A 27,001-nucleotide genomic window follows, 5' to 3' on the forward strand; every position below is an offset into this window, starting at 1 on the left:
AGAAAATGACCCGTCACTGTGTATAGATCTCAGTGGTACAGCAGGGGGTAATAAGAACAAAAATCAAGGCCCCAAGTCAACACTGTCTTCTCTGGTTGCAGGTTTATGGCCAGGCCCGATGCTCGACTGTGACTGACTCTTGATTTATTGCGCCAGTCTCTTTATATACTTAGGTAACGGTCGTTTTTAACATAATAATGAAAGTTTGATGTCCCTCGATATCCAAGTACCAAGAATGTGTAGCATAAAACCCACAACCCTCTCTTTCGCCTATTCAAAAACATGTTTGCATATCAAGATGTCTTAATCATTTACGAGGTGATTAATGACGGCTCTTCGCAGCGATGTTTTGTAGATTCATCTTACCAGGTGTTGCGTCGGGAGTTATCCAGACCCCTTTTTACGAAGTTCGTTCCCGCGTTGCCAAGGTCCTCATCCTGTTGTCTGCTTGTCTTGACCACTCCGTGACATCGGCTTGACGAGAACCAACGCACTTTGCGGGTGAGTGTGATTGGATGAACACATTTTAAATGTGATTGTGTTTGGTGTATGTGTGTATGTGCGAATATGGCGTCTGTGTTAGTGTATGTATGTCTGTGGGCGTATGCTTGAGTGTTATAGCCGTAATAAAGGAGTGTGTGGACAAGGAAGAAAACTGGGAATCGGAGATAAAACAGAAACTGCTAGAATTTAAGATTTACAGCAGCAGACGTGACAGTAATAAGAAGTACAAACATAAATTCGTCATATACACACATGCACACACGCGCACACACAATCTTATCATTTACAAATGTACACACAAGACCCACGCTTGTATACCCAGTCAATTGTACACTCTAAAAACGCAAATGTTGATTCAACATTAAAGGGCCGAGGAGTGACAGCATTTTTGAAGTGTTGCATCCAACTTTTAAATAACATTTTAAATGTTGAATCTAGCAGGAAAACCAACACTTTGAAAATGTTGTCACTCCTCGGCCCTTTTAAATGCTAATTCGACATTTGTGTTTAGAGTGTAATCATTTGCAATTCGACTTTAAAGTGTCCACAAGACACAAAATGAAATTATGAGAAAATGTCAGTGAGTATGATTATTCTGGTGGCAAATCTGGATTAGAACTTAAATAGCTAATAAGTCATTTGATACAAAGAGATATGATTTATAAGTATATTATAGTGGGCACCTACTGCAAAATGAGCAATAAATTCAAAACGTGGTGGATGAATACCGTTTGGAAGATTGCGTGACGTTAAAAATAACAAGAACCAGCGACAGGAAAATTCTAGACAGTCTACGCACAAGGGAGACAAGCAGACAAAAACTCGGATAAAGTAAAATATTACATACATACAAACAATTTTCCACTCGCCCGCGAATGTACAAAATGTTCAATCACAGTTGCGTCAATGGTGCATGCGACAATGAGCATTAAACACTGCTGGGCTTCGCATTTAGTCTGTTGTGTGTGAATGTTTATTCCTTGTACAGCAGTATTCAAAAGTGATATAAACAGGGCGTATGCAGTATTGTAAGTTATCATGTCTATAATAACTGATGGGATATTTAGTCACTTTTACAGGATTGTTGCACTTGAAATAAAGCTCATTCAAACTATTTCGTGGACAACGATGTCTTCTAGGGGGGGGGGGGTCTAACCAGTTTAATGATGTCGCGAAGAAAGGAAAAACAGTAAATACAAATAATTACAAATAATTACACATCGTTTTCGTTCGTTTGTTCGTTCGTCCTTATCTATTTTGCTTCTCAAATCAAATAAAATGAATTACATTGGTGTGACAAATTTAAACAAAACAGAACCAAATCACAAAGGAGCAATACAAAACTTTAATTTATACTGTATGCATAACAAAAATCTTTGTAAAACATTTATATTTGCATATAATACAGAAAAGACAGTACTTTTGATTCAATAAAGAAGCAGTACATTTTTTTTTTTGCATCATCAGTACTCTTTTAGGAATTTGTTCAACCGTTTAGAATGGTGATGTATTCATATGTACGCTGAAGACAGGATCTATATCTTTTGATAACGTATACTGTGCATAATAGTGTGAACAATAAAAATCGATAGCCAGCTCATTGAATTAATGTTGACGGATGTCATATAAACTACAATATATGAATGTTGATAATTCAATTGGGTAGTTTCAAATACCAGATAAAGATAAATAAAATGCTAAAGGCAAAAATGCCATAGATAGAATTGTCAATTGTGAAAATAAGAGAGTTTAAAAACTCCACAATAACTTGACACAAATTTCGGACAAAATGTTTTATTTCAAGGTCAATACCAATTTCTTTAGATTGTCATTTGCGTTGCGCTTGATTTTATCATCGACACCGCAGACACTTTCTACCTTAACGTTATCATCTCTCTCTCTCTCTTTGTCTTTCTTACCTTTGCCCTAATTACCGTTGACCATATTCGCATTTCACAGTTTCATGAATAAAATGTTACAAAGAGAGATGCCAACATACTAAACAGAAGTAAACAAAGTGCAATTGTTTCAGGAAGAAAATCGATACGACTGGATTGTAGACTTCGACATAGTACACTGTCATTTTTATCATTGACACAAATACTTTGTAAAACACACAATAACTTATCATATTAACCGCTTTTAAATTTTGAGATTAGGTTCTTGATCCGTTCCCACAGCTTTTCCTTCGCCATGTAAACCCCTTTTGGAAAAATCTGAGCTCACCTCTACTCCTTTACAACAACAAATTTAAATCATTGGGATGTGAAATGTAATTCCGGATGGCCATTCTGGAAGCCGTTTGCGTTTGCATCGCAGCTAAAGCCAACATGTTTGTTTAGATTCAGGCTGCTCAAATAGCAACCGAACTATTTTCCACTCTCGGCTAAAATAGGTGCGAGCACGCCATATTAACGAGAAAGCATGCTCTCATATCCATTAAACGACACTGCCAACACGTGATTAATTCGTGGTGTTCCACAGGTATTTTTCTACATTGTATTAGATAGGTAGCTCACCAAATCTTCACCGTGGGCTTTCACCTGCGTCAATCGCTTCGTTGTAGAGAAACAACATCAACTCAAAAGAAAAGTATAAGATATACCATTTGACAATGCCTCCTCTTCGGAGGGGCCTATAAAGTGAAATATAAGTGCGATCTGGAGCTTTTTCACTCAACCCGAGGCGGAAGAGCACTTTTGCTATCGGCCATTGTGGCTATTGTTCGAGAAGGGTCTTACCTCTAGTATAATCGACAAAATGTAATCGTAATTGTGCATTTAAAACACACACACACACATAGACGCACACACTCACACATATTGACCATATGTTTTCGCTTTTTTACTGAAACTGCTCCGAGTTTGTATAATGCAAACATTTTATTTGGTATCAAAATGAAATCGTGCCATGGATGGGAAAGTCCCACGTTATAGAGAGTTTATCAAGAATATTTATCATCTGGTCTGCGTAAAATGTTTGAAGATTCAGCAATGTTGCGTTTATCATATCAGGAACTGAAAGCAAAGAAATGAAAGAGGAATGTGTTGCTCCATCATATCGATGTGATTATCAATGATAAGTCCGGGGCTGTTTACCACACTGCAATATCGGTGTGTTTTTAAAAAACAAAACAAAATGAACAAACAGTACAGGCAACATTCTTTTTCAAGTCTTTCGTGACATGATGATTGTCAAGAAACAGATGTGGTCATTTGTGATAAACCGAGTGAGAATTTCTCGGCAAGGACATCATGAGTGTGCAAGTCAAATCTCCTCCATTTGGAGGACTTATTGACGAACCAGGCAGCTTCTTCTTGCTACCACCTCCCCCGCCGCCCCCTACATAATACTTCTTTATCAAGCTGATATATAATATCAATGAACTTGTCTGTTGCATTATTTCACCGAGATCATGTATACTGATTAATTTTGCATTGTCTGGAAAATCCAAGGAGTCTGCTATGTATGAACTATACACAGCCCTGTCGCTGTACAGTGTCGCGACAGGCCGTGCTGACGCACGGGGACGCCGCGCGGGTCGGGCTAGCTGTGCATGTGGTTATTTTTCGCGTCATTCCACTTCATATGTTTAAGCTGAATCTAATACATACTGTAACCAAGTTTTTTTTTTTTTTTTTTTTTTTTTTTTTTTTTTTTTTTTAAGAACAGATTGGTGAAGTATCTTCGACATTGGACATGCAATGAAGAGATTATGGAATCTTAAGATGTTTCATGTTTTCACAGAATATAACAGATAAATCGTTAGCAACTCCATGATAATGATAAAGTAATCATAGATGAGACGAAGATGTCATTACTTCTCGAATATTGTTTTGCTTGATATGTGCTAAAAGATAACAGATATCAAAACATAGTCTTCCTTTATTGTATAAAATAAGGTAATCTTTATAGTAGCATTTTTCAATACCGAAGAATCCCTGCACAATCGTACTACTTTATTCAGATTCAGATTGATTAATTTATTGATTTATGGGAACGTAAACATTTTGTTTCCATTGACATCGTTCAACAATCATGACGATACAAACACATTTCAAATCAAAATAACTTATTTCAATGACAGTTACAATGAACGTAATGAACATTTTTATAGATCAATCAACGAAAAGTGTCCCTATGATTTATGTGCCTCCGCTGTGTCACATAATTTTCAAAGAAGTTCACAGTACAACCTAACAACAACAGCACACTTTTTTTTTTTTCAGGGAAACATATGCTTAACTTAGACGACCACAGAATACGCACGCATTGTTTGTTACTTAGCTCTGCAGGCGTGAGGGCTATTTTCTTTCATAAGTTTGCCCTGGTTTTTTTTTTTCACCGACCTTGTTCATCAATGGGTTTCACTTCAGATGATCATGATATTGTTACTTTTCTCTGCAGACAGGAAGGATTAATTCTTTCAGAACTTTGCCCTCATTTTTTTTTTCTTCGCTGACTTTGTTCATTATTGGGTTTCTCTTCAGAAGAATATTTTTGAGACATAGAGGCCTATACATAGTGTCACAATCACAAATCAATGCTCGGAATTTCTTCTCAAAGATTTGCATTACAGAATTCTTGTCGTGAGATAAGTATTTATTATCATTTTGTTTTATTTATTTTATACTGCAGGGTTGGCCTGTTCAGTTTTGTAAAAACTGCTTTCCAAAGTGCCCTGCAGTATAATAACAAACATCATTTTACATGAAAATACAAATATACAAAACAGTTTTAGGTAACATTGTTAACTACAAACATCAAAAGTGGGTTAATGATAAATAAGTGTACGTAGATATATGGATATACATAGCATGACTACAAATAAATTGAATTACTTTTGGGCTTTGCATCGGTTTTTTTTTTCAATCCATAAAGGGATGTGTTACATGTTTGAACATTTATAGAGAGTGTGTTAAACAAACTGGCTCCAACATACACAAAAGAATTTCTCTTTAATATTCTGTCCTTGGGCGGGGATGTTGAAGGGGGTATTTCAAAGAATAACGTGTCCTATATATTTACAGTCTGTTTGCATTTTATGATTCTAAATAAGTCGGTATTAAATTATGTTGTATCTATAAAAAAAACAAGAACCCAAAATTTATACTTTTTGACGTTGCTGAACTGATTGCCATTTCAGTAACAATGAATTTAGAGATGTACGATAATCTTTATACAATGTACAAAACCATTCTAGCATATAAATCGCATGCGAAAGAGACTTTTAAAAGAAGTTTTTATTCAGGGTCGTCGTGTTAAAACAGAGAGAGGAAAATGTAATTCCAGACAATCTCAGGTTTCCGAAGGCATGCACATTATGATTTTACCGACTTTAAAACTGTCTCATAATTCATCCAGTTTTACGGACATGGGTACTTAGTAATAATTGTGCCAATTCGTGTATACAAACGGACTTAAAAACAGCGTCTTTTCACACCTTCCTGTCTCAAGGGATATCATATTGACGACGTGATTACAAATATGTCCCGAGACTGACCATCTCCGTTTAAGTTCGAGCCTTTTGTCACGTCCAGCGTGTCTGTCTGGGCATCGCTCTTGGCCTGAAAATGACGTTAAGAATGCAAACACAGCTCAGAGAGATATACAATAAAACCACTGGAACGACTCGTGCACTGCGCGTGCATTGAACGTGGTCCACCAATGATACATTTTTTTAAATGCCCGGATGTCCCCTTCGACGCTCCGGCACGGATTTAAAATTCCGGGGGATGCACATGCTGATGCAATGGACAGCTTCATCTGATAACTTATTTGTTTCCCTGAATGAAAATGTTATGTGAGTGCAAGCAGATGTTATTTTATATATATTTTTTTCTTTATGATAATTTTATCATATCGTCGAATCCGTTCCAAATTGGTATTCATTTCAGTGACACAGTTAGATGACATATACGATGTATAGTTCAGATAGCAAGAAGGACCAAAATATTTCACAATCTACGTTATCTATATTTTGTCTTTTTATTGGTGTCATTACAGAAGCTTCTCCTTCGGCAGTGCTTTCTGTCATTAATGAATATAAATATCCCTTTTTTTTAGTGTACATTACACCCTAAAAGGAAGATTGGCACTCATTTACCAGGGTGTTGCAGAAGTAACATATATCAACCATACGCAAACTCAGGCTTGTTGATGCAATTAGGGCGAGGGGACCATTATTGGAATTTTATTATCTCATATTAGAAAAATGTGTTAATGGAATAGCACAAGGACATGGAAAACACACATAAAAAGGAGTTTTAACAAATGATTTAATCTTGCTCTTTTTAGTTCTTCAGAAATGATGAATACGATTGCCTTAACATTATTTCATTAACTAGTCAAGGAATGAGCAAAGATCACGAAAATGAAATTTCGAGAAATTCTTGCTCTTCTTTGCCGCTTATCACTGTGATTGTGACAACACAATGTTGTAGAATAAATTCATCGATAATAGGACGGCACACTATATTTATCAAAATCAAAAAGTGCAACATTGTCAATACAAGTTAAAAGTAAATCTTTAAAATGTTAAATTAAATTGAAAAGTGACAACAATAAATTGACCTAGCAATCAAAAGATTGTCCGATTACCTCAAGTTTTCACTGAGTGTCTTACCAAAAAGATTGTCCGATTACCTCACGTTTTCACTGGGTATCTTACCAAAAAGATTGTCCGATTACCTCAAGCTTTCACTGAGTGTCTTACCAAAAAGATTGTCCGATTACCTCAAGCTTTCACTGAGTGTCTTACCACAAAGATTGTCCGATTACCTCAAGCTTTCACTGAGTGTCTTACCAAAAAGATTGTCGGGTTACCTCAAGCCTTCACTGAGTGTCTCACCAAAAAGATTGTCGGATAACCTCAAGCTTTCACTGAGTGTCTTACCAAAAAGATTGTCGGCTTACCTCAAGCTTTCACTGATTGTCTTACCTAAAAGATTGTCCGATTACCTCAAGCTTTCACTGAGTGTCTTACCAAAAAGATTGTCCGATTACCTCAAGCTTTCACTGAGTATCTTACAAAAAGATTGTCGGACTACCTCAAGCTTTCACTGAGTGTCTTACCAACTTTTCTGCGTTTACCGAATCCATGTTTTGGGTAATTTTGATTCACACTCTGCAATGCTGACTTTATGCATGCTTCTACGATTGCGTTATTTTTCTTAAACAGCAATCTGACAAGCTCTTGGCTTTGGAAAGTACAGTTGTATGGTTGAATCATAATGTTGTGGAGAAAAATACATATTATGATTGTTTAATGTATCAATTCCTTGGGTTGACTTGCTGCAAAAATGGTTTTGTCCCAAGTAAAATTGGAAACTGAGAATTTTAATGCATATTTCTATTTTAGGGAAGAGTATGTTAGACTTTTTTGTTCCTTAAATTTGCAAACAGTCACAAAAAAAAAAACTAAAACTTATCAATTGGTAAAAGAATCAGGCAATTTGGTCTTAACAGATTTGTAACCAATTTCAGAGTCATACGCATCGTTCTAGAAATTTAAATGCCTCAAAAAAGTTGCCAAGGAAACAACCAATTATTTACAAAAATCGATGGATTAAGAACAAAGAACTCAAATGAACAGCAACTTTGAAAAAAAAAACACTACAAAAGATAATTTAAAAAAAAAAGATAACAAAAATATGCATCACCACACCATTAAATGTGGTATCTGGTGCGGCATACAGGACTTGTGTTACATGACTAATTTTGTGATTAGATATACCTTTTCTTCGTAGAGCACATCGCAGTCCAACTTCCGGCGGCAGCCACTGGGTGCACAGCAGCAGAGGGTGCGGGAGACACGGGACAGCAGGCGCGGATCTACATCCTTTGGGTCCGTGGCGCCTGAGCGGAGAAAGAAACCACAGACTGTCACATTTCATTCTTCGACTTCGACTTACAGATGAGCAAATCACTATAAAATCTCTCGTGTCTTCCCTTACTTTTTTTACACTACTGTCTTAGTTCCGTGAGGGTCGGCAATTCGAGTAAATAGTTTGTGATTTACTTTCAGCTCTTTTGCGTATGGCTCTGGATGATTATTTCAATCAGTTATTTTTCCTCATCGCTCTAAAATGTTTAAATAACAGTTGCCTTTCCTCATCACTCTAAAATGTTTAATTACCTCACATCTCAGTCCCTCCTTCTTTTTCTTTCTCCTTCTATCTGTATTTCAATTTAATTTCTTTGTCTCGTATTAATGCGCTTTTGAAAGCCAATATAAAGGGCTATAGGCCTATAAGTGTTTATTATTATTCTCAATAATCCTCCAACTAGGAATTCATCTCTCCGTGTGCAATGTGTACCGCCATTTTCTGAGCTGTGATTGCATATACCCACCAGTGAGGAAACTAAAGAGCAGGCCAACGAAGACGACGATGAAGCCGCTGACAAGACCGTAGTACAAGTAAGACACGTGGTACAGGTCTGTGATACTGTGACCTGACCTACAAGGACCGGAAGGAGTTGGGAGCAATGGTTTAGATTCCCTGACTACTCGTACTTCATTATTTGTTATGATGACATAAACACTGAGACTCATATGAAACATGACGGTATTCTCTTTTACGTGTACGGTTTCAAGAAGATTTGCTTCATTCTTTCAAATAAGACTAGTTGGTGTTTTCAGTTCCGTACAGACGTATACTAAATCGTCTTAATCGTCTTCTGTCAATTCATCTCAATTTCTCTCTTCGAACAGACAAGAGATAGACATTGTTTATGGAGCGTCACCAAAGTCTTTTTGTCATGGAAACAGGACTTCTCGGAATTTCCACCCATCGTAGGCGTCGAATAATTACGTTAGTAGTTGTGGACTGTAAATTGCACCAGTGCTCCAACAATAACTATATATCGCAGTCAGTAAGACTATGTCATTACTACTAGTATTATCAGAACCAAACACTCTTAAAACATCCGGGTCAGAACTGACCCGGAACTGGGTCCGTTGGGGTCACACACCGTTCCGGGTCAGAAATGACAAGGAATGGGGTCAGCTATGACCCATTCAGAGCCATGAATTAGGTCAGGGTGACCCCATTCGGGATCTTCATGACCAAATTCCAAGTCATTTTTGACCCGGAACGGTGTGTGACCCCATCGGACCCAGTTCCGGGTCAGTTCTGACTCGACTTTTTTTAGAGTGAACCATGGCTGTTTATAGTGATGAATGAGGCGACAATTTGATTAGTTATACCATCATTTTCTTGGCGGTCGTTAACATAAAAACTCTCTCCTGACTTCTACCATTACATAGTTTAAGACTGCGAAAATGTATGCCTTGTTCAAACAGATACACTGCCGGCATGATTAATGTACAAAGCAACTGAACAGGCATGAAGTTATTAGTTATTTTTTGTTATCCTTTGCTTACTCTTGTCCTATTCTCAAACGGGTAGAATGATGAACGAAGTACGACTTTATATCCATATCGACATTTTGCTGCGCGTGCACATTATCACGCGACTCACGTACTATGAAGGCTCAATTTGATCTCTCAAAGACGTACTTTGACGAAGTATTGCCATGAGATGTTGTCATAAACTCATATGGATCATTAGTTGTAGGGAGCGCGCTGGGCGTGGTCATATTTTCCGTTGCCAGGCAACCGTCAGTAGTAACTGGAAGTTGCGGTTTGTCCGGTGGGTGCAAGAACGAGCCAACTCCTATCCAAAGAGCCATCCCTATGCCACAGAGTAATCCAACGATGGCACCCTAATTGGAAGCCAAAAAGAAAAAAATAAAACATATTATATATCCATGTAATACATAATATGTATTACATGGATATATAATATGTTGCATTATATACTGTTGTCCGCATCGTTTGTGTGTGTGTGTGTGTGTGTGTGTGTATTTGAACATATTCTCTGCAAACGATGCGAACAAACTCTTGATGCAGCTCTAGAGAGACGTTGCGTAGACAATGGTATTACAGATAAGCACTGTCAGCAGTAAAGCATGCAATTTAATGTGATATGATATAGTTTAAAACGCAAATCTAACAAAAACAAATAGCAACAAGAGAGTGCCACTATGTGCATTATTCAAGGGCTTTGTATATATATATATATATATATATATATATTCTGAATAATATTGTCATAATAGATTTGATACTAGTAATGGCACCCTACACAGCACCATTTTGGAGAACACTAACATGAAAGCAATTTGACTGATAACTGGCAATGAACTCGTACACTGATTGCATTTCATTCAAACACCCATTGTTTAATATTTTTTTAACACGTGGAAGGCGCCGGCTAAATTTATTATTATACCTTCGAGTTGGCCCACGGGAAGAAGATACCGAGAGTGAATACGCCCAACAGAGGACCCCCGATAAGGCCCATGAGCGTGATCGCAAGCTGGAGGACGGGCCCCATCTGTGAGGCGGCGAGCGCCAGGGCAACACAAAGTACTCCGTATGAGGTGGCTGCAACGTGGAAGCAGGTGGATACGTACAAGGTGTCACAAGGTGTCACACACACACACACACACACACACACACAAATCGATTTGCATCATACAGTTGTACATGATATTCAACACCAAAAAGAACAGGAGAAGACAGTAATAATGGTGTGATTTTCCTTTCTTTTGTGAAAGTGTGGGCGTGAATCTATTAATTCCGTCTTTAATTTTGTCCCCATATGGAAACTGACAGCAATGAGTGCATAATGGGCAGACAAGGGCTCAGGAGTAGACGAGAGTCCCTTCAATGGACTCTTGAGTTCCATTGACTCATTGAAGGAATGAGAGTCCCTTCAATGGACTCTTGAATAGACTGCACACAGACGCCCTCATTGTCGAGACTTTACAGGTGTTGTTTTGACTGGATTGAGTCCATTGCATTTCAGAAGATGGCCTCAGATAAAAATTAAAACAGTGATAGTGCCTTTTCTTCGATACTGCTGAATAACATGTTTTTTTCTTATTTGACAAGAAACAAAGTCATTAGAAACCATACAAATAAAGGGACTTTTGTAAAGTGTTTTCAGTCAGTTAGGTTGTTTTTAATTTTCCGTGAAGGCCTTCTCTGTTTTTCTTTTCTCTTATTGTTTTTCTCTTTTATTCTCTTCTTCCTGCATACAGTATCGTCCGTCACGCTTTTGCAACTTAGGTAAACCTGTAAGGGAAATAAATATACCTACTGGGGACTGTATACGTTTGCCCACCTATATAGGAGAGCCAATAGTACTGGAGTTATGCTCATGACTTATAGAGGTATATGCTTTATCGTTTGCTAAATCATACGTCTTTGTCTTTTCATGGGTTGTACAGTCTTTCTGTAACTGGACATAAAAAGCGACATACTGACAGCTATAGATGGGTATCAAAATTAATATGCACAAGTTTAGATCTTAAAGGGTGTGTACAGTTCTGGTCGAGATAAGGATTTAGCTTTTAACGTTTTGCGAGATATTCAGAAACCACTCTATGAGATGTCAAAGAGCATGCAATTCTAAGGGGTATCAAATGTTTATTTGATGAAAATCGGTTTTCAAATGGCTGAGATATCCAAAAACAAGGTGACACAAAGAGATCCTAGTGTTAATAAAAGGCATGGCCTGTAGTCTTTTTTTATTATCACCTTTTTGGATATCTCAGCCATTTGAAAACCAATTTTCATCAAATAAACGTTGAATCCTTATTAGAATCACATGCTCTTTCATATTTCATAAGAGGTTTCTCATTATCTCACTTAGGAATGTTCAAAACATGAATCCCCACCTCAACCAGAACTGTACAGTCCCTTTAAAATCACAAAACAAAACATACGCTGAGATGCACATATTATAGATGAAGTTCATGGAAATCAATTTGAAGCTTCAAAGTGAAAACTTTACCAATCACCAAAAAATCAAAGCAAAACAAAACAAAACTCGAGCAAAGTCGTTTGAAAGAGTTATAAACTGAGCCAATATCATAAATGTTTATCATTCTGTAGGTAGAAATTTTGGATCGTCATGCGCATTCTTCTGTTTTCGTTCCTGACGTTCCTAATTCTGAACGTACAAATTCCCTATATCTGCACGTTCGTTAATCCGGAAATCCGTTAATCCGAAGGTTCGTTGGTTCGGAAATGAAGTAAGGTTCGTCAATCCGAAAATTTAAAAAAAAATGCATTCTAACAAATCTTCGGAATTGTGAACTTATTTCGTTTTCGGATTAACGGGCATTATTTTCATTTTCGTATCAACGTACATTCGAAATAACAAACCTTATTAGTATTTCTTTTTCGGATTATCGAATAACAAACCTTCAGAATAACGTACTCAAACCATGTATCTATGATAGTCTGGGCGCGACATACTTTTTGCAATCACCAAATAGACTGGTGGCATTTGTTTTTGTTTGGTTATTTTTGTAAGAGTTGATCGACTGCAATAAACAAGCTTTTAGTAAAACTAAAAACAACAACAGCATCGTAGCACGCATGTCTACAACAGTCAAGTTTACATGTTGAATACTAGTACGTCAAGTTAGTATTTATCCTTCTTTATCGACATACTTGATTATAAGCTCACCCTCTATCAGGCTAAAAAGCATTGCAGTATTACTTTTCGCCCCTTTACTTCGGCTCATCAAACGTATCTTTCTTACGCTTGGGAAAACATCATGGCAAAGGCATGTTTACTCATGTTAGATGTCCTACAATCACTTTACCAATGATCTTTGATATCACCGTTTCACGTTTGTCCGTCATATCCTTCACGATAACCTTGACAATGTCTTTGACGGTGACAGCAGCCACAGAATTGAGCCCAGAGGAGACCGAACTGCAAACACACACATGAAAACAAGGAGAACGAAGGCATGGGTATTTGGTAACAATAACCTTTTGATAAACTTTGCGATATCGGGCATTACACACACACACACACACACACACACACACACACACACACACACACATAATATATATATACATATATATATATATATATATATAGATAGATAGATAGATATATATACACACACACACAAATGTATTATAGTGATATGCAAAGATAGAGAAGAAATGAGAGAAAGAGATATTGTAGTCGTCAAAAACGCATATTAACTCATCAAACAAACAACAAAATAGCAGCGTGATGATTATAATTTGTGCAGGGTGTGAGAAATAAACATGATAAACAAAGAAAAACATAAATGCCAGCTACATACAGAATCGATGACACTTAAAATGAAACGCTTACAGATGCTTGAGCAGAGTGCTATGCATGGGCACGATCTAGATGTGTGATGATAAGTTAGTAAGTGGTAGGTATGTCTGAAATGGTTCCATGACACATGCTCCTGCGACAGTTGCTCCCATCAAATATTTGAACGCTAAGCCAAACGTAAAACCTACCTGCAAACATGTTCTCATCATTACCTTATCCTCATCCTTACATCAAACTAAACCTAAAACCATATCATAAGTCCTTGGAGAAACACTAAAAAACAAGACTGGAGCAATTGTCGCAGGAGCATTAATGTTGTGTCACCGTTTGAAATACAGTTTGACAGTGATTGCTTTTTTGTACCTCAATGTTCCACTTAGTATGGCGCCCCCGAAAAGTCCAGAAAGACCCGGTATGAACCCAAGTTCATTCAGCACATAGTACGATAGAAGCTGCAATGAGAAAGAAGTGGGAGAAATTACCGAAATAATGATGTCAGATTAGAATTCCTGGCGGATATTGAGGGAAAAAGAAATAGAGCATGGACTAAGTTGGAATGCAAGAAAATAGCAGAGCTATATGTCGTCATCTGGATCTAGCCACTCATATTTCTCATTTCAGCCTTTTTTTTTTCATCACTGCTTGTTGAGTTTTCACTTTAACTTTGAACCCCATGCAGGACTTCAACTCTTTTAGACTGACTTCACCGGCTGGTTTACCGTTGGATTCCTCAGCTACATGAAAGGAGACTAAAATGTGCTTTATATTTCTTTGGCATCGCAAATGCGCCACCTGCCTTTCAGATTGGAATGAAATGTAAAATCAAACAAACAAACATATATATATATATATATATATATATATATATATATATATATATATATATTACATATATGTATATATATATATATATATATATATATATATATATATATATATATATATATATAGGCACACATTGATTTTGATTATTCATGTATCTACCTATCTATCTAAATATAAATATATATATATATATGAAGAGTTTGTTTGCAAAAACTGATAAGTCCATTTTTGAAGATTTTGAAGTACGGTCTCTGTCATAAAGTACAAAATAGTACCTTTTAAATGCTATATTGGTCACTACATAAGGTACATTTTTGAAGTTATGGTCAAAAGAAGCAAAAACGTTCTTATTATTCTCTTTTTTTTTCTTGACCTTTAATCGCAAATGTCTCCATTTGGCAAATATGGACTTATCGGTTTTTGCAAACTAACTCTTCATATATAAAACATATACATATACATATACATATACATATACATATACATATACATATACATATACATATACATATACATATACATATACATATACATATACATATACATATACATATACATATACATATATACATATACATATACCACTGTCTGTTGGGAGACTCGTCCATGCCTCTTGTTGTTTGCCTTGTCCTTGTTTCCCAGAGTGTTTGTGTGCCTGTGTGTATATGTGCTTCTGTGTGCTTTCATTTTATAACTTTCTTCTGTACGTTTGATTAATTGAGTGACCCACGTCTCCACATACTTGTCTTTAACGTGAGCCTCCCTCTTCCTCTAATAAAACGATTTTGAATACTTAGTTTCATACACGTAGGTTAATATATCTTTCTATTATATTTCTTTTCGTAACTATGTCGGAAAAATGCAATACTGGAATTAACATTTGAGTTAAACTGCATTGATCTGAAAACCAGCAAGGGTATAGATCCTCGCCAAAAGCAAGCTGACCAATCGGAATCTCTAGTTGGAGTAACTTTCTTTCAAATTTTCGTTCGTGTTTCAACAGGAGTTAATCTGGATGAGATTTCAGACTAAAAACAAAATTAATGAATGAGAGGACCCTCCGAAAGCTGAATGGTCTCATATACTTCTCTCAGACGGACTTGGTTACCTCTTATTGGACATTCGACGATTCAAGTGGCACATGACAACAGGAGAGGAACAACGACGACAACAACAACAACAACAAACAACCATTAAATACGCTTGTTATACGACTTCTTTACACGAATCCATAGAAAGTTCAAGTACTTTCTGTTTTGATCATAATCTATCGAGATTCGGAAACGTCAAGAGAGCTAGAATATAGCTCCTGACGTATGATGAACTATGCAGAAAATGAAAAAACCCGATGATATAAGCTGCATATTGAAGGAATACTCCGTCGTCCTGTACTTCAGAACGACGGAGTATTCCTTCGATACGCAGCTCATATCATCGGGTACTTCAGACATATTATGTCAGAGGATCTACGCAATAACAAGTCAAGGTGACCGTTTTAGACTGCACACAATGATTCTATGAAGCCAGTATCTCTTCAAAGACCCGAAAAAGAAAGCAGCAAGACATAAGAATTTTTATTTCGTATCTTTTATCTAATATTACCTGGTCAGAGGATGTGACATAACCGGCTTGTAGAGGATCGCAGTCAGCATAGAAGGCGTAAATCACGAGACCACAAAACAACGAGAGTGACGAAAACAACATGTAGAGGGGAATTCCTACCAGCGAGGTTCTACAAAATATTTAAAAGATATAGAGGATATTTAGCGACATCAAACTTGTTCGTGATTAAGGAAAACTTGAGCAAGTAGGCATTAAGATAATGGAATAGTGGCAGATGCCGTAAATTGATATTGAATTTAAGCTAATTAAACTGACTTGAAATCATTTCTCATATTTCATGACAAAAACAAAAACGATGTATATCACAGGACAGAAACAATATCAAAGTCATCAGATTACATAAAAAAAAAATAGAAACGTACAGCTGTAGATATATATGCCATGAAAGAGCAAAGAGATAACACAAGAATATCTTTAAGTAGAAATCCAATATCGGAACCAACGATTTAGTCCATTGCGAATATGAGTGTGAAATACTACGGAACCAACAAAAAATAAAGCAATGCTTTCTTTTGCTACTCGGTTCTTAAAGTTGAATGCGTTTCATAGAGTACAATATAGATTGCAAAACTACATGAGACAAAAGATATGAAATTTCTGCTGATATCAATGATGAACAACAAATATTTAAAGACGGAAAAAAAAGGGTAAAAATACGTAACATATTCACGTCACCTTAAAAGAATGTTCATTACACTCGTGCATAGAGGGTTCAAAGAATAAAATTTTACAGGAAAAAATCAAACTGTATTTCAAACTCCCACGGATGAAATATGCGTAGATTATATATGGAATGTATAGAGATGAAATATCATTATTACTCAATATTGAGCAACAGTTTTTTTTTTCCTACCTTTTAATTTTCTTGGAGCTCATTTTGTGGTTTAGAAAAGAACGTAAAATGTGTAAGGATAGGAAGCGCGCGCACGTCAAGTAGAAAAAATATGGAAAGAGCGATGAAAGCATGAAATTTTCCTGAACTTATACATACATGTATGTTATAACTGGATTGTATTTCTTTTCATGATTATTATATCGAATGAGTCACTTATTGCACTTCTTTGATATCAGCATTATGAAAAAAAAAAAGAAGAGCGTCGGAAGAAGTGAAGGACCCAAACAGATTTATGTTTTGGAATTAAAAGGAATGCCCCCATTTTCAAGTGATAGGAAGAAAGGAAGGTTAAGAAAGGAAACCTTACGATTTAGCTCTCTTTAGAGATGAACAGCTGAGGTAACGCTGTATGGACACTTGGTTGACCGCAAAGACTGAGAGCCAGGTGATATTTCCACCAATCAGCAGTGACCACACTGTGTGCCTGACGGTCGGGTCGACGCGGATGCTGACGCAAGAAAAAAGTGTACAGGATGTAAAGTGATCCATGTCAAAAGTCTACAAGGAGATATCCTTACCTGGCTGACGCGATATGCAAGGGTAATACGTTGTTTTGAAGTGTTTTTAGATCAAAAGAGTAGGTTGCATAATTTCGATCGTAAGCATATACTTTTTATTCCTGAAGCGCCCTTTTGGAGCCCACTAATGTTAAAATCGACCACTAATGTCATAACACGCCGACCACAAATGTCATAATGACCACTAATGTCATAACACGTCGACCACAAATGTCAAAATGACCACTAATGTCATAACACGTCGACCACAAATGTCATAACGATCACTAATGTTATAACACATCAACCACAAATGTCAAAATGACCACTAATGTCATAACACGTCGACCACAAATGTCATAACGACCACTAATGTCATAACACGTCAACCACAAATGTCAAAATTTCCATTTTTACTGCAAATGTCATAACACGTCAACTGCAAATGTCAAAATCTGATTAACCGCTAATGTCATAGCACGTCGAGGTAGAACGTTGGTGATGATCAATCGTGATGCCATTGTGATAGAATTTTCCAACTAGCTGCATGTTATTTATAGCGCGGAAGATCAGTGTATACTCTCGCGTCCCGATTTGACAATTATTGATCATCTATTATAAAGAAATACGTACCAACCACGATCGGGTATGCTCTTATAAGACTGTAGTACTTCCTGCGAACTTTTAGGGTAATATTTCGCAATTTTCGTTACAATCAAATTGAAAATGTGTTATTTTAGACTTCTTTAACACAAATGTCATTTCTTCTGCATAACTGTACATTAAGGGTAAAATTCGATATTTCGAATAGCGTATATAAGAACTCTGTTTTCCCTTTAGCTTTCATTAGACACAAACAAACAATTGCAGAATATCATTACGGAATGATTCGTTTTAAGTGTAGCGTTTTCTATACCTGAGAATATGTAAAATGTGACTCTACTCTTAATCACGTGCTCCTGCGTAGGTGTGTATGTCTTGCCTGCAAGACAAAGGTAATACAGCTGCAGTCTGTAGATATCTAATTAATACGGTCAAGCCTGCCGTAAAAAAAAACACCCCCCCCCCCCAAAAAAAGGAGAGAAAATCCGCCCCCCCCCCCCCAAATAAAAGCCATATTAAAGACTGTCTATAGTGGCCACCTGCTTATAACGGCAACTTTTTTCGGCTCAATTAGGTGGCCGCTATTGACAGATCTGACTGTGTATTATACTTGAAAGTCTTTTCTTACTCATCGAAGACGATTCGTCCTCCCTCTTTGTTGATCGCCCAGATCGTCGAGAACCCTGCTTTCTTCACGACGCCGTAGATGGCTACGACGAGGAGACAGCCGATCATGACGACAGACTGGAAGACATCGGTCCAGATGACTGCCTTAATGCCACCCTTGGGTAGAATCAAGTGTTGGATTTTGGTTAGCGGCATGATACCCATTGATAGTAATCGCCCCCCCCCCCCCTCCCATCCTACTTTGAAAATTGTTACATTGTAGCGTTCAAACATTAAATGGGGATCACCTTCACAAGAAGCTCGTGTATTTCAGCACTCTTGTTAACGCCCTAAATAAAACATTCGCTTTATGACCAAAAAACAATCAAACAAAGAAACAAACAACTAACTAAATTGTGTAAACTTGAAGGGAAAGAGACCAAGGAGACAATCATTTTTTTTTTTTCTGATTTGGCATGTTGTTTTGGAGTAAACTAGACATTGAATTTTAGTTCGGAATAAAAAAAAAAGTTTGAAGGTTTGAGTCCTTTGAGTTTAAATTTCTGCATGTGTGGGTGGATTTCAAGAATCAGATCTTTTTTTTTTTGTGGGGGCAATTACACAAAAGGTGAGCAGAGATTGAATGTATTGCTTACACACAGTCAATTAGTTTTGAAAATGTTGGTATATTGTGTGATTTATTATAATAGTGACTGGAAAATTGAACCCATTCGATTCTGTCCTCTTCATTTTTTTTATTTTTTTTATATTTAGGAAGGCAGGCGAATTAGGGTCGTTTTCACGTCATTTATTTATTATCTGCTGCGTTGTTTGATTATTTAGATATGATGTTGTTATACAATGGTTGTCAGATACAGTTACAACCCCCTCAAAATTAAAGACCCACTCACATACACACACCTGACGCCGTCTCCCTATAGTTAAGCTTTGCGTACGAAGATGTTTCCTTGCACCATGCGTTAAAGGGACTGTACAGTACTGGTTGAGGTGGGGATTCATGTTTTGAACATTCCTAAGTGAGATAGTGAAAAGCCTCTTACGAAATATGAAAGAGCATGTAATTTTAAGAAGGATTCAACGTTTATTTGATGAAAATTGGTTTTCAAATGGCTGAGATATCAAAAAAGTGCTAATAATAAAAGGCGACATGCCACAACTTTATTAGGATCTCTTTGTTTCACCTTGTTTTTTGATATCTCAGCCATTTCAAAACTGATTTTCATCGAATAAGCTTTTGATACCCTTTAAAACTGCGTGCTCTTTGACATCTCATAGAGTGGTTTCTGAATATCTCGCAAAACGTTAAGAGCTAAATCCTCACCTCGACCAGAAGTGTACACACCCTTTAACTTCCTTCAACTTCACGTACGTACACTGTAAAACATCGGTGTTAGATTTAACATCATGGGTGTTAAATCTAACACCGATCAAGTTTCAATATCAAAAAAGTGCTAATAATAAAAGGCGACATGCCACAACTTTATTAGGATCTCTTTGTTTCACCTTGTTTTTTGATATCTCAGCCATTTCAAAACTGATTTTCATCGAATAAGCTTTTGATACCCTTTAAAACTGCGTGCTCTTTGACATCTCATAGAGTGGTTTCTGAATATCTCGCAAAACGTTAAGAGCTAAATCCTCACCTCGACCAGAAGTGTACACACCCTTTAACTTCCTTCAACTTCACGTACGTACACTGTAAAACATCGGTGTTAGATTTAACATCATGGGTGTTAAATCTAACACCGATCAAGTTTCAATAGAGGACCACACCCACAGGTGTAGAAAATGTATTGTGACGGTGTTAAAAAGTGATCACCTGGCACTTCGTGGTGTTAATTTGACACTGTGGCTGGTGATATTTTTGACACTGCGCTAGAGTTAATTCATTAATGACACCGCATGGTGTTGATTTGACATTGGTGGTGTTAATTTCAATGGTATAACACCCGTCCAGCTTCAATAGGAGACCACACCAACTGGTGTTACTGTGGTGTAAATGTATTTACACATTTTTTTCAAAAATCAAGTACTTTATCGGAAAATTCTTCATTGTCTTATTGAAGTTCAGAATTAACAAGAAATTCAGTAACTAAGAAACTATTAAAAAACAATTTTATATTTTGAAATGACACCCGGAGGTGTTAATCTAACACGATGAATGAGCACCGGAAATTTAACACCTGCTCGGTGTTTCATATTTAACACCGGACTTTTTGCAGTGTGTGATATCTACTCTTTGTGTATATTCAATATAATTCTTGATTTTTTTTCTTTACATCTTCTTACATTGTATGTTATTCTACGTATATTATGTAACTTAATGTAGCCCCTACATCAATTTAGATATAGGCCTTAATCATATCTGCACTTAATGAAATTCTGTTACACAATGATTTGACAAGGGAATGCTGAAATAGAACTGGCTTGAACCGATGTTGGAAATGGGTGGTATACGGAATTCTAAGAAGTATATAATCTACAATTTCACAATAGTACATGGATTTCACTAATAATGTTTGCTGTGTACCATGTGGCTGTTCATTTCAGACTGTGCCGTATTGATTGTGAAAATAACAATACCGCCTTTTTCTTATCACTCTCATTATTAAACGACAAGTGTTCGTATAGGAGATCCATACATGGGGAGAAAAATGTGTAATTTTACATAATATGACAATACTTGCCGAAATTCGAACGTTAGCACCATCTAAGTTCTCAATTTAAGGCTTTTGTGGAAACAAAATCAGTTCAGAAGGGGGAACAATGTTTCCTTTTTTTTTCTACGTGCCTGACCTTAAATATCATGCAAGATAAATGTATATGGGCTTTTCGATTTTGCTTATCACAAAACAATGATAGTGGAGCGTGACATTCCACCAAAATATGGCAGTTTACGGCAGATTATTTGAGCTGTTTATGACTGTATTTATTTTCCTGATACACTCCACGAAATATGTCGATTGTTTCAAAAACGATATACAGCAGGGAATAGCATTTCTAGGTGATCAACCCATGGCAAGCAAATAGTTCCAGAACACGGCACATGTGCATACAAGCAACATTATAAGTAGTGGACTTTCCACAGGTCATCGCTCATATAGTTTCGTGTGATCAGATCAAATGGTTGTAATAAAATACAAACTATAGTCACACTCACTAAGGCTGTGTAGAGAGTGCATAAAGTACCGATGAGGAGAACTATTAGCCACCAGTCCATACCAGTCACTGCAGATATTAAAGGGATCGGTCGTGAGAATATCATATCACAACACAGAGCAGTTGATTGTCAAGAGAAGTTGAGAAAGACATCGAAACAATAAAACCGATTGGATAGGGATGGCAGCTTAACATTTAAGAACAGAATGAAAGCTATAATCACTGCTCGTGATATCCTTTATTCGTTAGTTTTACTGCAATCTTTCTTTTACACTGATAATGCAGACAATTAGAACAACAGTACAACTTCGACCTAGCTCGTATACTAAGATTTATGGTGTTACTTAAGTAGGCCTACTAACACGACCTTGTTTATCTTTATACATTGAATGGTACAATAATTCTTTTCACAACTGAAACCTACTTTTGATATTGATTGTGGTTTTCTTAGTAGAAGACATAGTTTAAAGGTCCTTAAATCACTGTTCCCAAAGAACAGTGCTCTAAAAAAAAAAATTCAAGATATGACATTTAATGCATATGCCTAGTTGTGTCACAAAACATCCTATCATAATTATAAAACTTTCGCGATAAAAGCCTAAAATATAAGGAGATACATGTAACTGCATTTTTCTCAATAAATCGTAACTGTAGACGGTCTATAGTCTGGAAACATTTTTATTATAACTATTGTTCAAATTTTGTATATTTAACAATACTTAACATCGATTTTACTGCCAATTCAAAATTTTACAGTGGTTGTTTCTATCCCTAACTCACATTTTAGAACTATTTTAAAGCACTAATACTGAGTTTTTGTTTCATCTGCAAATGGTAAAATCATGCCTTTGATCGGACAACTTCATAAAGTGTTTTAAGAGAGAGATGTTGCGTGGATTCTGACATTTGATGCCGTTTTTCCGAGAAATATACTTAGTATATATACTTTTAGTTTCAACAAACCAACACAAAGAAACAGTCTTGCCGAACAAACCAACGATATTCCCCTTGAGCTTGACTTTTTTTTTTTAAAATGTATCAATGTATTCTATTTGAACTTGTGCACTTGTGACCTCCAGAATACATTGGTAATGTTTCAAACTTCTCTTTAGTGTTGTATACAACAATGCGTAAACACGCACTCTGTAAAGCCAGCATAAATGTATTTTGATTTTGTGATTCAGCTGTATGTATACTCTTTGTCTTCTCAAGTGAGCGTCTTACCTGCACTTGTTGCTAATGATGGCGTGTAGAGCACAACTGACATGTACATCACCTACACAGCAAAGTAAAATCACGGTTACCCCCGCGAAGTCATCGATTTCTTCTTTTTTCTTTCATTTTATGCCAATTTCGTTTATTCTTAAAAGATATGGGGCTTTCGTTATATCATAGAATGGGAGAATAAGATAAAGGCGACATGAATCATGTGTGCGTGAACTGTAAACTTTTTTTTTTTGGATGAATAATTAACTTTTTCTACACCGACAGTATGATTGGTGACACTCAGCTGCGGTAGAATTGCAATATTTAGAACCGTCTGCTCGATAATTTGCTAATATGGGTGCCAGAAATATAGTATACATTGTAATCATAATATAACAAGAGGTGGCACGATTTTTATTTTCATCTCCTTAACTACGCTGAGCCATTCATTTTGTCTGCGTATTTCACTACGGCATTACGTTAGTTCTTGATTTACATGTGTTCTATATACCTCATGAGCAACAAAGCTGGGGGGTCTGTTACAGGATTCCAATAAAAAAAAAAGTGAAAAGAATGTTCAGGTATCCTACGAGCATATATTATCACACATACAACACGCACACAAATGAAGAAAATTTGGACTTTCTACACTATCGCAGGTGGTTGCGAGAAATCAAAGTTATCGAATCGATGTTTATTGGTTTTGAAAGGAAACAAAACTTTTCAAAAAATGAACCTTCAGTTATGTAGGGCCAACAAAGCCTAAATGTTTATATCATGATCATATAAAAGAAGATCTTAAAAATGATATGCGTATTTATCTAACATCATCATTATTTACTCGAAGCTGTGAAAACACTTCAGCGTTCTATAAAAGCTTCGGAAATGTTTGTATCCGAACATGGGGGACGTAAAAGTATTTTTTATGACTGGGCAAAGAATAATCTTTGGGCTAAAACTATAAGCCTATATCGGACAAAGGCTAGCTCTAACTGTCAAAGTGTGATAACGATTTCGAACTTTAAAACTCAACACTTCTTGCATATTAAAACGATCCATTGCGTTGTTAGTTCTATACTACTTGCAGCATGCCGAAAATGAAAATGAAAGGCCATAAATTGACAGATTACTTTGTCTCAAAACCCTTCGATTACCTGGTATACCTAGTTGTTGCATGGCTTTTATTTCTTTTCTTCTCTATCTCACTTAGATAATTAATCCTGTGTGCAGGGGTAAAGATGGTGCTTTTAGAGTAATTCCATAGATAAGAATAATTTGTGATCATTGCTGATTTCGTGTTTTATCTTTACTTTATTTTTCTTAGCCTTGTCCGAGGAATCAGAAGATTAAACAAACATGTAATATCTCTTTCCTTCTTCACGCACAATTTACAAGTGACGGGAATAATGTTTCAAACAGGAGCAGATCTGTTGTTTTTAAGTCTATATATATATATATATATATATATATATATACTTATATATATTATATATAAGTACTAAGGAGAGAAAGAGAAAAAGAGATGAGGGAGAAAGAAAAAGATAGCTTACCATGTAGACTAGGAAAAGGGTTAACCCAATGACTCGTACAGTCCAGTTGAATCTCATTTCCAGATACTGATGAGAAATGAAGTAGACAAATCTGTGAGGCTGTTTTTTTTTTCCCTTTGCTTCTTTCTACACATATCACCATTCTAAGTGTTATATCTTTTGTAGAATAACCTCGTACTCATTTCAAATTCAAAGACGATCTTTATTAGGAATTACGATGCAGTAGTCAAAGCAGGCAAATTTTCACCTGACAAGTTATACTGTGTTTTATTTTACCTTTGTATTATATAATTGTTCTTATTTTTATACGTAAAAGAAATTCTAGGATTTAAACGTTTGTGATTTTTTTTTTAATGAGATGCTTGCGATATACTTGTCGATTCATGTAGAAGTTGTCTGTGTTGTTTATGACATAATTATGGTGGCAAAGTATGTACAGTAAAATAAATAACGTAGGTATGTTCCACGCTGAAATTAACGTCAAAACATTATTGGCATCGCTTAACATTTACTTTTTTTTTGCTGCGATGCGTTGCTCGAAGAAAACACTGTGAAACGCATACAGAAACTGCAAGTAGCATGACAAAAAACAGATCAACAAACAAGAAAACATGAAAAACAAAACAAAACAGACAAAACAAACACTCACTGCATAGATAGAGCTGAGCTTTAAGTTGTAGAAGAGTGGGACATAAATGTGTGTGGTAATAAGCATGGTTATTGGAAAGATGAGCACGGAGTAACAGTACATGGTCCCAAAGGAGTACGTCTCGGCTGGATTTCCCAGGATGGCGATCGCCGAGATCCAGCTGGCAAGCAGCGAGAAACCGACGGGCACCGGGTTCATCTTGCGATCGGCGACGAAGAATTCCTCCGTCGTCGACTGCTTGCCTCCCGTGAGCGCATGGTACAGGCCGATGACGGCGGATAGAACGAGAACGAGCGCGAAAACGACATAATCGAAAACTGATAGCGTGGCCATCGTTCACAAAAGAAATTATTTCGGGAGATACTAGTATTCAATGCGAGCTTGTATTAAATACCCTAGTTTGCGAAGTAGACAATCTACCACCTATCAGAATACAGACACTGGATTGTCGACCAGATAGCTAGGACCAATATCATGCACCTGAGTCTGCTGTTTGAGGTCACGGTAACTATGACACTCTGCATCATGGGGACGGGCGACGATTTGATTTAGAATCAGGACGGTGTTACTGTTAGCTGGCGTCTGTAGGCCCACGTCACGAGGACAGACTTCAGGCACGCCCAAAGCAGTTTTGGAGGTTACAGTCCGTTATTCCGAAGGTTCGTTATTCCGAAGGTTCGCTAATCCGAATATGAACCGAGGTTCGTTGCTCTGAATGTTCGTTAATCCGAAAAAGAAGAAGAAAAAAAGACAATCGCTTTTCCTTAAGTTCGTTTATCCGAAAACGAAATAAGGTTCGTCATTCCGAAGGCTTGTTAATCCGTAGTCCGAATCCCTTTCCACGTTCGGACTACAGAACATTATATAAACTTTATTTCGGACTATCGAACCTTCGAAATAACGAACCTCATTTAATTTTCCGACCAAAGAACCTTCGGAATAACGGAATAAACGTTAGGATTAACGAACCCTGTTCATTTTAGATGAACAAACAAACACCTGAAGGGGTACACGGACTCTTAAGTGTTTCGGAATAACGAACCTTCAGAAAATCAAACCTTCGACATTTTCGACATTTTCAGCATCTTCTTGCAAAATCTGTGACAGATTTTCACCAAACTTGGCAGACAGCATCTTTATGGCGATATGGTCTAAATTTGTTAAAATTAGCCCTCCCCCCCCCCCCCCCCCATCGCCGAAGGAGGGGGGGGGGGGGGGGGGAGTTGAAGTCTCCGAGTCCCTAAACTCTGGAATTATTTTAATCTTCTTCTGTCGAACCGAAAAAAAGATAGAGCTAAGTTTAGTGTTAAGAAGACATAAATGACTAAAACTTCATGTTTGATTATGGCGGATCCAGGGGTGCCCCGATAGAACGAGGGGGAGGCGGAGGCGGAATGTTCACATTTTCAGCATTTTCTTTAAAAATCTATGACAGATTTTCACCAAACGTGGGAGGTATAGCATACTTGAGGTAATAAAATCCCACTTTGTTCGAAGGGGGCAACAGGTCCAATTTGCCCCCCCCCCCCCACGGAGGCTAAAAGGACGGCACCCCCCCCCCCGATCCGCTAAAGCAGCACACTTTAAATTTCCTCAAAGTACCTTTTAAAAATGTGATAAAATTATTATGCTCTGTCACTGGTGGTTGTACAGAAGATTTGTTTAAATACATGTTTTCC

General features: G+C 36.9%; 1 protein-coding gene across 1 annotated transcript; it reads right to left on the reverse strand.

Moving 5' to 3' along the window:
* Window positions 1–362: 362 nt before the first annotated feature.
* Window positions 363–25,655, reverse strand: LOC140238256 (sodium-coupled monocarboxylate transporter 1-like). The gene is made up of 15 exons (XM_072318192.1): window positions 25,323–25,655; window positions 24,674–24,739; window positions 23,142–23,193; window positions 21,919–21,986; window positions 18,760–18,914; window positions 17,339–17,479; window positions 16,116–16,245; window positions 14,052–14,140; window positions 13,189–13,301; window positions 10,800–10,954; window positions 10,025–10,230; window positions 8,857–8,963; window positions 8,240–8,361; window positions 6,008–6,071; window positions 363–493 (listed from the first exon to the last, which is right to left on the reverse strand). Exons 1-15 carry the CDS (start codon window positions 25,653–25,655, stop codon window positions 363–365), a joined length of 1,932 nt encoding a protein of 643 aa, XP_072174293.1.
* Between the last annotated feature and the right edge of the window lie 1,346 nt (window positions 25,656–27,001).

The sequence above is a fragment of the Diadema setosum genome, chromosome 14 (genome assembly GCF_964275005.1).
Source record: "Diadema setosum chromosome 14, eeDiaSeto1, whole genome shotgun sequence".
Classification (NCBI taxonomy): domain Eukaryota; kingdom Metazoa; phylum Echinodermata; class Echinoidea; order Diadematoida; family Diadematidae; genus Diadema; species Diadema setosum.

Excerpts from the sequence above, each read along its gene's own strand:
- LOC140238256 (XM_072318192.1), bottom strand. The coding sequence starts at position 25,655 with ATGGCCACGCTATCAGTTTTCGATTATGTCGTTTTCGCGCTCGTTCTC. Across the intron at positions 18,915-21,918 it reads GCACTCTCTACACAGCCTTA|GGTGGCATTAAGGCAGTCAT; the intron begins GTGAGTGTGACT and ends ATTCTACCCAAG. Across the intron at positions 13,302-14,051 it reads ATACTAAGTGGAACATTGAG|TTCGGTCTCCTCTGGGCTCA; the intron begins GTACAAAAAAGC and ends GTGTGTTTGCAG.